At 37.1% G+C, this 15,925-nt stretch overlaps 2 protein-coding genes across 4 annotated transcripts; both read left to right on the top strand.

Moving 5' to 3' along the window:
• Positions 1-795: 795 nt before the first annotated feature.
• Positions 796-10,206, top strand: LOC133852286 (F-box/kelch-repeat protein At1g57790-like). 2 transcript variants are annotated; one of them, XM_062289015.1, is made up of 3 exons: positions 796-831; positions 6,126-6,255; positions 9,009-10,206. In XM_062289015.1, exons 2-3 carry the CDS (start codon positions 6,218-6,220, stop codon positions 9,982-9,984), a joined length of 1,014 nt encoding a protein of 337 aa, XP_062144999.1. In that variant the 5' UTR covers positions 796-831; positions 6,126-6,217; the 3' UTR covers positions 9,985-10,206. The 2 variants fall into 2 exon arrangements, with proteins under 2 accessions (XP_062144999.1, XP_062145000.1); XM_062289016.1 differs by lacking the exons at positions 796-831; positions 6,126-6,255 and adding an exon at positions 8,081-8,167.
• Positions 10,207-13,021: 2,815 nt separating this feature from the next.
• Positions 13,022-15,696, top strand: LOC133851045 (secoisolariciresinol dehydrogenase). 2 transcript variants are annotated; one of them, XR_009895728.1, is made up of 4 exons: positions 13,022-13,180; positions 13,557-13,628; positions 14,175-15,097; positions 15,218-15,696. XR_009895728.1 is itself a non-coding variant. In XM_062287342.1 (3 exons), exons 1-3 carry the CDS (start codon positions 13,161-13,163, stop codon positions 14,977-14,979), a joined length of 897 nt encoding a protein of 298 aa, XP_062143326.1. In that variant the 5' UTR covers positions 13,022-13,160; the 3' UTR covers positions 14,980-15,696. The 2 variants fall into 2 exon arrangements, 1 of the variants encoding a protein (XP_062143326.1); XM_062287342.1 differs by having other exon boundaries at positions 14,175-15,696.
• The last annotated feature ends 229 nt before the right edge of the window (positions 15,697-15,925 follow it).

Genomic DNA, 15,925 nt, shown 5'->3' with positions numbered 1-15,925 from the left:
CCATGATCTTCGTTGAACGGTTGAAGCATCTTCTGCCAAATCAGGGGTTTCGTCGTCGTCGAGGAACTGGGCGTTGAAGTTGATGGAGATGCCATCAGTGAGAAATGAACACGACCACCATCCTCTTCACCACGCTCTGCCACCGCTAGTCTTTCTCTGCCCGTAGCGAAACCGCGGCGAGGACGAAGGCGACGACGTGACATTGCACAACACTTGCTTTTCCACTTCCCCAATCTCACCCACGTCGATTTGGTTTCTAAGCATTTCTTTTCTGGTTGTTGATAGAGGGCTAGGGCTATTGATGGAGGGATGGGGCTGTTGAGTGCTTGATGCTAGTGAGTTGGGGCTGTTGAGTGCTGTTGAGTGCAGAATTGGGGTTGGTTCTGGTTGGGAAAGGAAGGAGAATGAAAAGAAAGGAGGAGGGTGAAAACTGAAAAGGACGCGTGAAGGAGAGAGGAGAGAGAGAGAGAGAGAGATTTTTTTTTTATTAAAATAACATGTTGGGAAGCTACAATGCTTCCCAAGGATGACCCTCTAGAATAGGGTATCTGTTGTGGAATGACTTTTAGTAACTTTTTTCAAATTATTTCTATTTTAAGGAATAGAACTATTTATAGGGCATCTGCTACTAGTACTCTTATACCTTTTAGTTGTGCCGTTTTTTATATTTATCTCATACCAGCCTAATTGGTGGCTTTTTTTCTTGGGGCATGTGCTAAGAATATATAGGATTGTGTCATTCATTTGATACATTCCCCGAAAACAACCTCTGCCAGGAAAGTATGTTCAGGATTGGACAAAGGATAGTTTCTCACTAGAAAGAAGTTGAAGGTTAAGCTTTTGTTTCTTCCTTTTTATTTTTTGCTGTTATTTAATGATTTTACTTTGGGTTGTTCTATTGCTTGGTTATATATGCTGAACTGAATCATTCGTTATATGTTCCTATTGTTAAACAGCTAAAATGTCTCCATGTCAACAACTTTAATTTGCTCGCTCAGAGCTTCTGCAGGTTATTGTCAAGCCAGACTGGCTGGAAGGTTTGTCATGCTTACTTTTCCTTTAAACTAATATGTCAGAAATTTGCATGGATGGTGGTAAAACTATATAAATAAATGATACCCTACTTCCTTTCTATATTGCGTAAATTGTACTTTTCCCCTCCCAAATATGATCCCAATTGCACTTATGTCTCATATTAAAACGTTTATGCCTAAAAACCTTCTCTTAGCATAATAAAATTCTACTCAATAATTCTTACAAAAATACTGCCTAGAAGCCCCTTTAAATAGGATCTGGCTTTTGTGTTGTCCTTTAAAAGTACAGCACATGTGCTGTACTTTAAAACGGTAAACGTTTTTACTTCAAAAAAACAAAACGGTGACGTTTTAAGCCATGAAGAAAATTAAACCAAACTTGCTATTTGACGCCGTTTAAGAAAATTAACTCTTCCCTCTCATGTTTCTCTCCCTTTCGTCTCTCTCTCTCTCTCTCTCTCTCTCTCTCAAATCTGCATCAGTGCTACAATCAAGGTACTGGGGACGTGCTGCCATGGACCCAGAGCCCGAGCTTTGCTGGAGGACCGAGGGCTAGAAATGGTGGTGCTTGAGGGACGTAGTGGCTGGCCAGAAGTACTACGAGCGGTGGAAATCCCCACACCCATCACCACCTCCACTACTCCAACCGGTGGTGGTGGGGCTCTCAAAGCCGCCAATCCCATTGCTGCTCCGTCCTTGGCAACCATGGTAGGTGGGACCCATTTCACTCTTTCAGGACCATCCCCTTCCGTTGATTTCCTTCACCTCAGCAAAGGCAAGAACTTTCTGGTTTTCTTTTGGGTTTGATTACTGTAAACCATGGCAGGTGGGACCCATTTCGCTGTTTTAGGATCATCCCCTTCCGTTGATCTTCTTCACCTCAGTCAAAGGCAAGAACTTTCTGGTTTTCTTCTGGGTTTGATTACTGTAATAACCGTTCCACCAAATTTATTCGGAGTTTACTGTAAATCAATATTTATCAACAATCATCTCCGCAAGAATAGCATTCCCAATCAGCCAAACCAAAAAATTAAACAAAACCAAAACTCTCAAATCCCCTCTTCTTCCATTCGGCCATGGCAGACCAATTGGCCATTTGGCATCCTCAGCCGAACCAACAAAGAACCATACCAACAAAATCAACCATAAAATTTACCACTACCGGCTACTTCAATAACCCAATCAGAAATTACAATCAAGCTTCCTTCAAACCAGAATTTCAGCAAACTTCAACCAATCAATTTCAATTTCTAGGATTTACCAAATTTCTGTTAAACCACCTAATGGGTATAACAAAAACAACAAATAATCAATTTAATCTCAATCCATGTCAGAACCCAGAATCTCATAGGAAGAAAATTTGAGAGAGAGAAAAAGTGACGAGAAAGGGAGAGGCAGATTTGAGAGAGAGAGACGTGAGAGAGCATAAGATTTTTCTTAGACGGCGTCAAACAGCAAGTTTGGTTTAATTTTCTTTTGGCTTAAAACGTCACAGTTTTATTTTTTTTGAAAACGTCACCGTTTGAAAGTATAGCACGTGTGTTGTACTTTTCAAGTACAGCACCGAAGCCAGATCCCTTTAAATAAGCTTTGAAAACCGTAAAACAAGTCAAGAATAGATTTTTAAGCGGCGATGTCTGGACAGGACATTGAGCATCCAGACGGTTGCAAGAAAAAGTTTCTCCGTTCGCAATCTTCACTTTTGCGTCTGGATGTAATGCCTTGTCTTTTACAAAAAGGCATAAGTGGTTATTTCTAATAAGCTACATGACATTACTACATCAAAAACGATAAATCTCACAGCGAAAAATATGTATATCTTTTTTTCTTTTTTCTTTTTTCTTTTTTTGAACAAGAAGAGCAATTCCCTAATAACACATCAAAGCTTTTTTAAATACTTCAATATACATTAAAGTGTTTTAACATAATAAATATATACTAAAGCGGTAACCTATGTGTCACATGCAACACTAATACTATGTAAGCATTGTTCTGACCTAATACAAACCAAAATGTAAAATATCACATAATAAAATAAATATGTAAATGATAAGTCTGACATATATACAAAAGATAGACTAAGCGAGATAGTCTATCGCACAAAAAAGGTAGTAGATGGCCTTATCCATAAATATCAAGATCGGCATAATGATCCTGACAGTCCTGACCTTCCTTCTGTCCTACATAATCATTTATGTGATTGTGGTTATCACCATAATCCCATACTGCAATTAAGTGAGTTAACTGTTTCGATAATATAACAATTATTGATTTATTTAGAAACACATAATCCAATGACATGATGGCAGTTTTATATGCAAGTTTTATTTATTTTCTTGGGAAAAATATAATTTAACCCCCCAAACTACCACTATTTATCCGGATGACCCATCAAATTACTAACGCTTACACTCTGGCCCCCCAAACTATCACAACCCTTGAAAAATGCCAATTTTGATGAAATATCCCCATAATACTCCTGCCACGTGTCATTTTTAAATTAAAAAAATAAATAAAATTCAAAAAAAATTATAAATTTTTTTTAAAAAAAAATGAAAAATAAATAAATTGAAAAAAATAAATAAATAAATTAAAATTTTATTTCTTATTTTTATTTTTATTTTTAAAAAAAGATGAGTGTTTAGGGTGGCATTATTTCCCACCGCGAACCGATCTTCCCGACAACCCTCCGGTCACTGTCTGTTTGCAACGCCATGATGACCGATTTTATAACCCGGCTTGGCAAGTTCCGATTCGTAATCATCAGCTCGCTGATCTCGACCGAGCTCAAGCTCGCCCTACTCTAGAAAATATCCTCCACCTAAGAGAAAATCTTGTAATCCTTGAATCTCAGGTAGCTATTGGCCAACGTTTTGAATGCCAAAAAATCACTGAGAGGAAAATGGATATGAACATCAACGAACAAGTTCACAGTCGTTGATTTCTCCATCAGAAACAGATCGAAGTCTTTCACAACGATGATAGACTTGCCCACAGTTTGCAACAAAACAAAATTCAGATTAGAATCATTCATAACCTTCGAAAGATCAATATCATAGACATAGAATGATAGGAAACTAGCCATGTCCGCGTTTGGAGAGGTAGGGACGAGTTTGTCAAGCTGCAGGCGTGCATTGTGCCCAACAAAGATGCTGGAAAGAAGCAGTACGTCCTCCAGTTGATCTCTATATTTTTTTTATTTTTTATTTTTAAAAAAATAATTAAATTTTAGTTTCTTTTAGTTTTAAATTTTTTTAAAAAAAAATTTAAAAATTTTTCTATTTTTTTTTTCTATTTTTTGAATTTTTGTTAATTTTATTATTTTATTATTTTTAATTGAAAAATGACATATGGCAGGGGTATTATGTGGATATTTTGTCAAAATAGACATTTTTCAAAGGTTTTGTAGTTTGGGGGGCCAGAGTGCAAGCATTGATAATTTGGGGGGCCATCCGGAGAAAGAGTGGTGTTTGAAAGGCTAAATTGTATTTTCCATATTTTTCTCTTACACTCCTCTCGTTAGAGCCTTAGCTCGATTAACGTATTACCTTGGAACCTATAATCCTTCAACTGTAAAGCCCCTGGAATGGAGAGGCGTTGTTCCCGATAAGAAAGAAAGGCACCACATTTGGTAAAAAAGAAGAAGCAATCGAACCTGAGTCATTTTGGGGGGCATTCCGAGAATCGAATTGGGGACCTCTCGCACCCAATGCGAAAATCATATCACTAGACCAAATGACCTACTACCTCTAAAAGATAGAAAATAAGAATGTGTTCGTTTATTGAAGTCCCAATTGGGTGTTCCATTGAATTCTTAGATTGGAAAATGATGAAAAGGTGTCAATGGAGGAGTAGTGAAACTAACACTCTCCTACGTAGTGGCTGATTCCCAATTAAAAAAAAAATATTAATTCCAGTGGTTGAGTTTCACTTTATATATATATATATATATATTGCTCATCTCTTCATGAGAGGGTTTCTCAATTTAGCAGAAACTGGTGAAAGGTAGTAGCAGAATTCATTTGTTTGTGTTGTTTTAGGTTTGTTTGAAGCTTATAGTTGTTGTTGTTGTTGACTTCTTGTGGTTTTTGTTATCTTCTCCCTTCATGCATCTCACTGGCTCATCATGATTAGGATCACAATCATAGAAATCCTTAGTGAGCATGGATAAGAATTCTTTATTATTAGGCTGTTTGAATTTCAAAACGATTTTGAATAGTCTTTGATTAGCTTATTGTAGTGCCAAACAACAATGGTGATCGTTATAAACAACAATACATAAGGTGAAGGATAGGATCGGATCTAACGAAGAATTAATTTGATTGTACAAAAGTATATACAACATCTTTCTATACAACCAAAAAAAAAAAAAACTTCTTAGGATTTTAACTTCTCTAACTACTTGAATTAGAGGCAAATTAACTCCGATATGGGTTACTAATTAAGAGTACAATTTGAAGAATACATTTTCACGATTCAATTTAATATAGGTTTCGAAATCCATAAATCGTTTTTTTGAATTTAAATTCTTCAGTTTTGCATGTACATTTATGAGAATCTGCCACAGCCGAGCATTGAAGTTTATTGTTAACCCGACTCTACAGTAAAAAATCCTTGAATTTTTGTATCCAATTGTTGAAATTCGGCAACTGCCGTCGAAAACCGGCTGGTGCCGAAATCTGGTTGGTTAGAATCCGACAGCGTTCCCAGATTCTAGCCAATTTGGTCGAAATTTGGAAATTTCTGCCGGAATAGGACCAGATTCAGGCAAAACTAGCCAGATTCTGACCAATTTGACCGGATATGGTTCGTCAGAATCCGGCGATTGCAGCTGGACATTGCCGGATTCTAGCGGCGGTTACTTGATTCTGTTTTACGCCACTGAAGATTTTTTCGTACGAGCCAAACGCTCGAAATATTTTCAAGAAAATTATTTTTTTAAAAAATGATTTCATCAAAAATATTTTACGTAGAAACAAACGGAATTCATCAACCGAGTTAAATAACCACTCAACTTAAAAGCTTAATTAATAAAAAAACAATCAATCATTTAAATTATATTATAACAAAAATATTTTCCGTTCTACGCAGTGGATTGTATATAACAAGAATGCTGGAGGCAAAAAGAGCAAAAAAGCATCAAAAAACCTCTCAGAGTTCCTGCACCGCCCTAGCCTGCTTTCATGGAAGAGAAGGGACTCTCCTTCGCAAAATCTCAAAGGTAAGAGATCTTGCTTGATAAAAAGTCATTTTCTTTGTTTTTCTCATAGTATTCCATTGTTAAAGTTCATGTAATATGTGTCTCTTTTACGTAACTTGCGCTTTAAGAATCTAAAAAGAAAAAGAGGACGGTTTCATCAGAAAAAAAGGTGTTTTCTGAAAAGGGATGGGCCTTTCTTGTGTAAAACCTCAAAGGTAATTTAGATAAGATCAACAATTTTTTGCTTGTCAATGAAAGGTTCTTGATTGTTTTTTTTTTTTTTTTTTTTGGTTCCTTGAGCAACGTTCGCTTGAAAAATTAGAGAAGAAACAGAGGGCTTTTTCATTAGAAAAGGAAAAAGATATATTGATTACGAAGTTTTCGTTGAGTAGCTAGTGCTTACATAGAATCTTTGTCGTCTTCGATTACATCACTGTATACTCAAATTGATTGCTGATGGATATGACTGTAGCTAGTGCTGTCTCGATCATGTAATTTTAGCTCAAAAATCACACAGGATTATTATGTTTTTATAGATTTTCATTCATACATTTCCACAAACACCATTTACCATAAAATTACATTCCAAAAATTATACAAAAAAAAAAAAATCAGATTATAAAAAGGATCAACCAAAATTCTTCACAAGAATGAACTCGGATTGAGATTCCCTGAATCGAATTGCAGGGCAGTAATTCCTACACCTTCCCTAAAGATAAACACTGTACATACCCCATCCTTTCTTTATTGACAAAATCTCTTTTCTCTCTCTCCCTTATCTTAATATTTTTTATTTAGCATTTTCTCTCGCCCTCTTTCTTTCTCTTCCGCTCCAAAGTCTTCAACGGAAAAAGTACGAGCTTCAAGTGAAACACTGTAGCTTCCAACGGAAATCTATGGCCTTGAGGCTTGAAGTAACAGAAATCTCTTGCCTTGCAATGAAACCAAGCTGCTTTGGTGGGCATAATGTTGTAAGAGACACAGGCCGTGTGGTGGGCATAAAAAAGAAAAGAGAAAAAAAAAAGAAAAAAAGTAATCATTAAAAATAAATAAAAGAAAGAGTAAAGAAAGAATATTTAAATGGTATATGGAAATATAAAAGAAGTCATTGTAGAGTGTTTTTGAATAGTGAAGTAAAAAGTAGTTTGGTTTCCTAAATTTAATATAAAACTAAAGGAAGATGCAACTTATTCTCTCTTCCCTAAATGTAGAGAAAACTCGTAAAAACCCACATGTAGCAAACTGCCTTGGTGTTCCCTAAACCAAGGGAAGCACTTTAGCTTCCCTTATCCTTATTTTATTAAAAAAAAAAAAAAAGATTTTTGTTTCCTCTCTCTTTCCCCTAGCATTGATTTGAAAGAATATTTAAATAGTATAGAGAAATAATAAGAGAAGCTATTGTAGAGTTTATTTGAATAGAGAAGAAAAAGTAGTTTGGTTCCCTAAATTTAAAGAAAATTTAAGAAAAGCCGCTGCTAGTGCTCTTACGGGTACGCGGACCACCCCAGCCACTCTCATGGGGATGAGGGTTGACCTGCCAAAGGGGGAGAAGTGGCCAACCACCCCCTCACCCCCAAGGGGTGGGGTTGACCACTTCCATCGGGAGGGGGGGGGGGGGGGGGGGGGGGGGGGGAGAGGAGGGATTTGACCACTTCCATCGGGGTGGCTGACCAACTTCTCAAAGTGTAGACTGGTGGTTGACTACTCTCTCATGGAGTAGCTGACCAACTTAAAGGGTGTTTCGGCTACACCTTTAGTTATTTTGCATTTTTATTATTTTTTAAGGCTCACATGTCTCTACTTCATTTTGAATGAACAACCTGAATCTTAGAAATTCAGTCCCATACTTCCAAAAAATTGCGGGTGACCTCAATCCTAACCCCTAATCTAGTCATAAATTTTTTTTAAGCATTATGTTAAAGTTCACATTATTGTAAGTGATTTCTATTTTTTTTTTTTTATTTTAAACTTTTCTAAGTCACTACTCATCTATATAATTACATTGAGCAAGATAATGTTTGCTTTCTCCTGATAAATTTTCATAGTACCATTATATAGAATGGTTTAGGGTTTGAGGTAATCGTGGTTGATGAAAATTATGCAAATCTGTGTATGAACTTGAGGTTTCTACAAGAGTCCGTTGCCTATAACTAGAAATATCAGGACAAAGACACTTAATTCTGTTAGAGAATAAGATCAGCACAGATCTCTGCACCACTGCACCATGCCAGATCAGCAGCACCACTTCAAGAAGATCTCTCTGCAACAAGCCATCCTCTCTGTAACAAGTCATCAGCCATTCCCACGCCAGTCTGCACAGCAAGCCATTCTCCTCTGATTTCTTACCATACCTTCAACCCATATCTCCATGTAATCAGCCTTAGTTTCTCCCTTTGTACTCTGGTCTTTACCCTTTCTTAAGTCTATATGTTAGTGTATTTGTAGCCAAACAATGTAATCAAAATCAGCAAGATGTAGTCTTTAGTTTTACCTTGTGTTCTTCTCTTCTTCTTCTTCCCTTCTCTGTTTCTCCTTCCCTTTATTTTCTATCAAATTCCATTCATAATTATTCAGGATTTGTGCAAACATGTTTATTTATATCTCACTTTTCATTATGTCAGGGGAATTCAAGAATCCATAGAGACTAATCTCAGTTTAATATAGCTATACTTACATGTTTGTTTTTTCATTTACCTTTTTCCTCTGCAATGCTTATATGTTTCTGTATTTTTCTTTCTTACTGTTAATGTTTCTACAACTTTTGATATGCGCAGAGAACCTTCTTGCATCAACTATGGTGAAATTGAAATAAACACCAACAATGTAGAAGTTGTAACAAGACCCTGGTCTAATCTGCCACCACACCTTCTATCACTAATTGCTGATCGATTAGGCATAATCGAGCTTCTGAGTTTCCGTGGTGTCTGTAAGGCTTGGCAAGCTGCTTCTTCTGCGGCTTCAGCGAAGATCGAAACCACATCCAATCCTGAACCTTGGCTTCTATTCTATGGGGAAGAAGGTTCAGAATGCCATTTGTACAACACATCCCAAAGAAGGTACACGATGAGCATCCCAGAATTGGAAGAAGCAACTTGCCTTGCATCAAACCAAGGATGGCTACTTATATTTAAAGAAGGCACGATGTTCTTTTGTTGCCCCTTCTCTCATGCAAAAATAGATCTTCCCAAGTTCCCCCTTACGTATCTTTCTGGACATGTTTCAGCCTTTTCATCTCCTCCCACTAGTTCTGAATGCACTGTTGCTGCCATGCATCGTGATCATAAATCTGGATTGGAGCTATATGTGCTTTACCGTGGGGCTGATACATGGACTAGGATAAAACTTGACAGCATCCAATATAAGTTGAGTGCACTTCGAATGGCCACTTACAAAGATGAAGAATTCCACTTCTTCGACAAAAAAAAAGGTGTAGTTACCTTCTCTGTCAAAGACAAAAGCTGTGAAAGGTACACTATCGTCCCGGAAGATAATTCTACTACCGGGAAACGCTTACCAACAGTTGTTTGTAAGTATAATCATTTTGAGAGAAGTGACATGAAGAAAAAATTGGGACTGGGGGAAGATGTTTCCATTTCTATTTGTGGAACATTAGTACGGAATGATGGCATTGACATTATTGTTTTTAGTGAGGACATTGAGGCTGATGAAGAACCCGACTATCACCTCACAGGGGTATGGATCCAACCAAGATTCTTTCAAGTGTCTTCAAATCAGAGCTGGTCACTTTGAGGGCTTCATTTCTTCTTGCTCATTGCTACTATGTTCCTTAGTTCACTGATAAGATGACTTTGTAGTTACATAATCTGTTAACATTCAATTGGTTCTTACGTTGGTAAACTCAGTAGAAATTTTGTTTTCATTGCCAACAAGTAGTCCATATGTCTTGTTCTTTCCTGATATGCGATTGTGTTAGCATTTCTTCTTTTCTAATTTAGAGACTCAATAGTTTTTCTGAACAGGAAAATTGTATCTATCAAAAGCTATTCAAGGGACATACAGGATTAAGCAGGAGAGTGCACAATGTTCTTGTACCTCTGTTTCCATTCAATCTTCATATTGAATTCATAAGGATTCAACTCAAAACCTTCTATGCACAAATGTTGACAATCATATAATGGACTATATGCTATTCCAACCAAATCTTCATTGAACAGAAGTCATAAGAACATGAGCTCATTGAGTATCCACCAGAAGCTAGCTAACTTACAAAAAACATCTAAGGTTAGTAAATTTGAGACTGACTTGTAAGAAATCACAGTTCAACAAATCAGATTCCTTGTTCATCATACTTTTGAACAAAGTTGTTTTGAACTTTTTGCATGAGATAAACTTTTTGCAGATATGAGTATAAATGTATCAACCTTTTTAAAAATGCTACCATGATACTGAATTTTGTAATTTGCCAGGTATCCAAGATTCCAAGTAAATTAGCTGGTGATAATGTAATTTGGAAACCTATTAGGCAGAACAATTCCAAGAACAATTCCAAGGGACAAAAGATTATACTCTTAAAGCAGTTACTTGGCAGAATATCTTTGTTAATATTAACCTTTACAATATTTGGAACGACCACTATACCTCATAGCAGAATAATCTCCATACAACTGAAGGAGGTCTCTAAACAAATTCTATTTGTTGCATCTCATTCAGGTATTCCTTTGGTTGATGATTCTGGGGTTTAAGTATTCCCAAGCTAACCTTAATGCTGTTAGATCTGCCGCTTTGGTCAAAGGTCATTAGTGCGCTTGGATTTGAGCCTTAGATACTCTAGTTGTATACACGACATTGTCTTCATGTGTCCATATACTAACAAATATAATCAAGACATGGTTTAGGGTATGAGTCCCCGGTACCCCAATTGCTCTTGTTTTGGCCGAGGAGGCAAGTCTCATCACGGTCACGCCCCCTCCGATGCCATGATAACCATTAGTTAGGCGTGTCAAGGTAGTAGGGTTGACAAATCGAGTTTATAGATTGGGTTCGTGTCATGTCGAGTTATGGGTATACAATTTTATGGGTCAATATAAAAATGACTCATTTAATTAATCGTGCCAAACCTCTCAACATGGACACAACGTGTTTAACTAAACGGGTGATACGACACAAGTCGCATAACTCGTTTAATAAACAGATCGTATTGGGTTGAGTGTCACAAATACTTGATTTGGTCTTATTAACATAATTTCATATCTTATAAGCATAAATTATATCAATTATATACACTCAACTAGATTCATGGAAAAAAAAATCAATTTGATTATATGGGTTAGAGGGTTTAGATAAAGAGAACTAAAAGCGGCAAGAAAACTTGAGGGTTTAAGAAAATGTAGTTATATACTCTAGTTTTTATAAGGGTAACAATATAATTTAATTGTACGGATTATTCAGGTCGACACCAATTTGACCTGTTTATTAATCTTATCTAATTGGGTCAAATCGTTTTAACCTTAACCCTCTAATATTGTATTGTGTTTGTGTCGAGTTTGCAGTCGACATATCAAGCATCGTAAGGCCTACAAAGTAATACCCGAGCCTTACATAATTACATTCACCCCCAAGGGCTTGTAATTTATATTTTCCTTTTTCTCTTTTTTCTACTATCTCCTTGTAATTTATGTCTCTAAAGGCTCTTTCTACCAATGTCCCAATCATGCATTTCGTCCGGGCACCTTATTTCAGAACATCGTTGTGGGGGTCCCTTTGTTGTGACTCAAGCCCAGCTTGTTTCAGTGCAACCAGTTTCACTGTGAAGCATAGGCTTTCCTTGTTCGCTTCCACGTTGATCCCTTCCTCCAAAAGCAATCCGATCCAGTCGAGTTGTTTGGCTAGCTATTTTATTTTCTAAACATATGGGTCAAGAATTCGATGTAATCCTGGATAATGATCCAAGAGTTGGGTAGTTTTTAGAGTCCAATAAAGAGTATATCTCCTAGTCAATTAAGGAGTTAGATTTCAAAGTCCAAGGTTGAGTCAGTGACTTTGATCCCATCTCCATCGGTACCCTCCTTGCAGTTGTGGGGGTTCGGAAATGGTTGATGAACTTTTTGACGTTCGTGCCCTCTCTTGTATGTACTTTCTAGTTGTGCCATTTCTGGTATTTTATCTCAAGAAAATAACTCTTCCACAACAGTTATGCAATGTCTTAGAAACACGAGTTGAGTTTCACTACATGAGTCTCACGTAAGACTCATCTCATGTCTTTAGAATGGTGCAACTATTGTGCACCAATCACTCATCTTTATCTCATACCGTTCTAACTGGTGGCAATTTTCTTGGCGCCTATGCTACAAATATATAGGAGTGTCATTGATTTGATCCATTTCTTTTTAATTTAAGTTTACTCGCATTGATCTGGTTGTATCGAGATTTATAGTTGGATTGCTCAACCCTTTTTCTGTGTTTTGCTATTGGTGTCAGGGACGGAGGGAGGGGGGGGGCTGGCAGGGGCCATGCCCCCCCCCAAATTTCCAAAAAAAAAAAAATTTAAAAGGTGGGAAAAATAAAAATCTAAAAAATTAAAAAATATAAGGTAAAAATAAAAATTTAGTTTACTTGGTCCCTACCAAAAAAAAATTTCGGCCATTAGCTCCTGCCTATAAGAACTTTTGGCTCCGTCCCTGGTCCGTGTAATCACTCTCTTTTTACCTTTGTAGGGGGCTAGCTAGGCGGTCCTTCCAAAAAAAATTATTGCACATCTGGTCCAATTCAAGAAGTTGCAACTTGCAAGGGAATAATTCTGTCCAGGTATTGGTGGGTATAGGGCACGTTGCTGTCCATTTTTAAGGCTCTCTCCCACGTTGTGCTTGTTGGGGGAACTCAGCTAAAAGCTCAAACACAAATACACAATCCTCTCTCTCTCTCTCTCTCTCTCTCTCTCCCCGAAAATAACCTTCTGCCAGGAAAGTATGTTCAGGATTGGACAAAGGTTAGTTTCTCACTACAAACTAGTACTTGAAGGTTCTGCTTTTGTTTCTTCCTCCTTCAAGTTCAATCAAATCCTTTTTATTTTTTGCTGTTTGGGCGTGGGGGGGCATAAAAAAAAAGTCTGATTTGATTTCAGATTCCCATTTTGATGTATTTCTTCTTCTTTTTTCTTTTTTTGTCTATGTGGGTAGAGGGTTCATTTCTCAATTATGGGCTATTGAAATGGAAAAATTGCTGGTAATTTGCACATTGATCAAGATGAGGGAACCCCATTTATGTAGCCGTTATTTAATGATTTTACTTTGGGTTGTTCTATTGCTTAGTTATATATGCTGAACTGAATCTTTCGTTATATATATGTTCCTATTGTTAAACAGCAAAAATGTCTCCATGTCAAGAACTTTGCTCGCTCAGAGCTTCTACAGGTTATTGTCAAGCCAGACTGGAAGGTTTGTCAAGCTTACTTTTCCTTTTACTAACTTCATTTTAAATTTATATATATTAGCTGGTTTTTTTTTTCTTTCAATTGGGTTTATATCATCCCAATTGCACTTACATCTCAGATTAACATTTGTTTAATTTGTCATTTGGCACTTCTCCACTTTTTCCTCACATTGTTAGATTGTTTAATTGTGTAGGATAGAGAATGCCTATTTTGATCAGAAATTTGTATCTATGGCTATGAGTTGTTATAGGCAGCAGCCTTCATTCATTTAATTAATCATGCAGTTTTGCATCCACCCACCCCTATAGGTAAAGATAGAGGTGCGTTAGGAATAAACAATGGCTAGTCTAAAAAAACAGAGTTCGTGACATTTTAATCTGTCTTCCAGAGTTATGCTAACCAAACATTCTTACCAAAAAACAAAATTTGTTAATGCGATAAAATGTTATACATTGCACCATTAAATATTCCAAAATTCTCTGGTTTATGAATTCACCTGAGTTGAGATAGGTTTCGATGGTTAAAATTATTTCTAATGTTGTAAATACAGCAAGTTAGAAGGAAAGGTAGCATTAATAACTGGAGCAGCGAGTGGCATAGGGAAGGCAACTGCAACAAAATTTATCAACAATGGTGCCAAAGTTGTTATTGCTGATATCCAACACCAACTTGGCCAAGAAACTGTGGAAGAGCTTGGACCTAATGCTACTTTTGTCGCCTGTGATGTCACTAAAGAGTCTGACATATCCAATGCAGTTAATTTTACCATCTCTAAGCACAACCAACTTGATATCATGTACAACAATGCTGGGGTGCCTTGCAAAACTCCCCCAAGCATCGTGGACCTTGACCTGGCAGTGTTCGATAAAGTCATGGACATCAACGTCCGGGGAGTCATGGCTGGGATCAAACATGCATCACGTGTGATGATCCCACGTCGAACAGGCTCAATTCTCTGTACAGCTAGTGTCACTGGACTGATAGGGGGACTATCACAGCACACATATTCTGTGTCCAAGTCTGCTGTTATAGGCATTGTTAAGTCTCTGTCTGCAGAGTTATGCAAGTATGGAATCCGGGTGAATTGCATATCACCATTTGCCATTCCAACTCCATTTGTAATGGACGAAATGAGTCAGATTTTCCCTGGTGTTGATGATCAACGGATTATGGAAATGGTTAATAATGCTGGTGTCCTGCATGGAGCTAAGTGTGAACCCAACGATGTAGCTAATGCTGCACTCTACCTTGTGTCTGATGATGCCAAGTATGTTAGCGGGCATAATTTGGTGGTAGATGGAGGCTTTTCATCTTTTAAGAGTTTGGGGTTCCCTGCACTGGATGAAGAACACTAAAAGTTTTAGTCTTCAAATATTCTTTGGTACCAAAAAAAAAGAACTACATAAACAAGTTTTGCCAGCATGAAGCAGGAAAGGATATGAATGTATCGACATCCACTTTCTTCATTCTTGAGTGAGTCTGTTTTACAAGTCCAAGCATTCTTATAGTATATTTATTCTTGTATGGCCTTTGAGATCATTTTGAAGAGATGATTGAAATGACCCTCAAAATTTAAAAGGTGAAATTTTGCAGCTATGGAAGTAGCATATACTCGGCTTACCCGACCAAGCTCATCTCCTTAAGCAAGATTTTTTGGTCGGGACCTATCTATAACCTTACCAGCCTCAAACTTGCGTACTTTTTCATGGGGTATGGGGAGGAGGGTCTCTAAATAGACAAGCTGGTGAAGATGATTTTGTAGAGAATGTTAGTTGGAAAACTTATGCTAATATTAACGTGTTGGCATCTGCATTCCTCAAAGTCTTACATCTTTAATTCGACAGTCGTTGAAGCTTTTGTAGCTCGGGAGGTCGTGGAATTTAGCAGAGACTTGGAGCTTCAACATGTTATAGTGGAAGGGGATGCTTTGGAAATAGTGCAGAATTTACTAAAGGAATGACGTTGTTGGAGTCGATATGGATAACTTATTGATGATGCAAAGATTGCTGTAAAAAGTGCAAGGACGATTCTATGATTAGCTATGATTAGCAAATTCACATTTCAGCCTGACACTTTCCTTTTAAAAAGTTCTTTATTTTTAAAAGAGAAATGCTACACGTACTCTCAAGTGCTTTATTTCTTTTTTCTTTTTTGATGTGACAGTAAAAATCATCATAAATTTACATGGGTTTATATGCATATGATATATCAATGGTGATTTTTGTTGTGCACTTAAAAAAATCATGCAGTAGATCTCATCATAATAAAAGGGTCATAAAAAGGGTGCATTAAGCAGCACTA

The sequence above is a fragment of the Alnus glutinosa genome, chromosome 12 (assembly GCF_958979055.1).
Source record: "Alnus glutinosa chromosome 12, dhAlnGlut1.1, whole genome shotgun sequence".
NCBI classification, from domain to species: domain Eukaryota; kingdom Viridiplantae; phylum Streptophyta; class Magnoliopsida; order Fagales; family Betulaceae; genus Alnus; species Alnus glutinosa.
The sequence above is the reverse complement of the archived record's forward strand: the minus strand, read 5'-3'. Positions and strand labels throughout refer to the sequence as shown.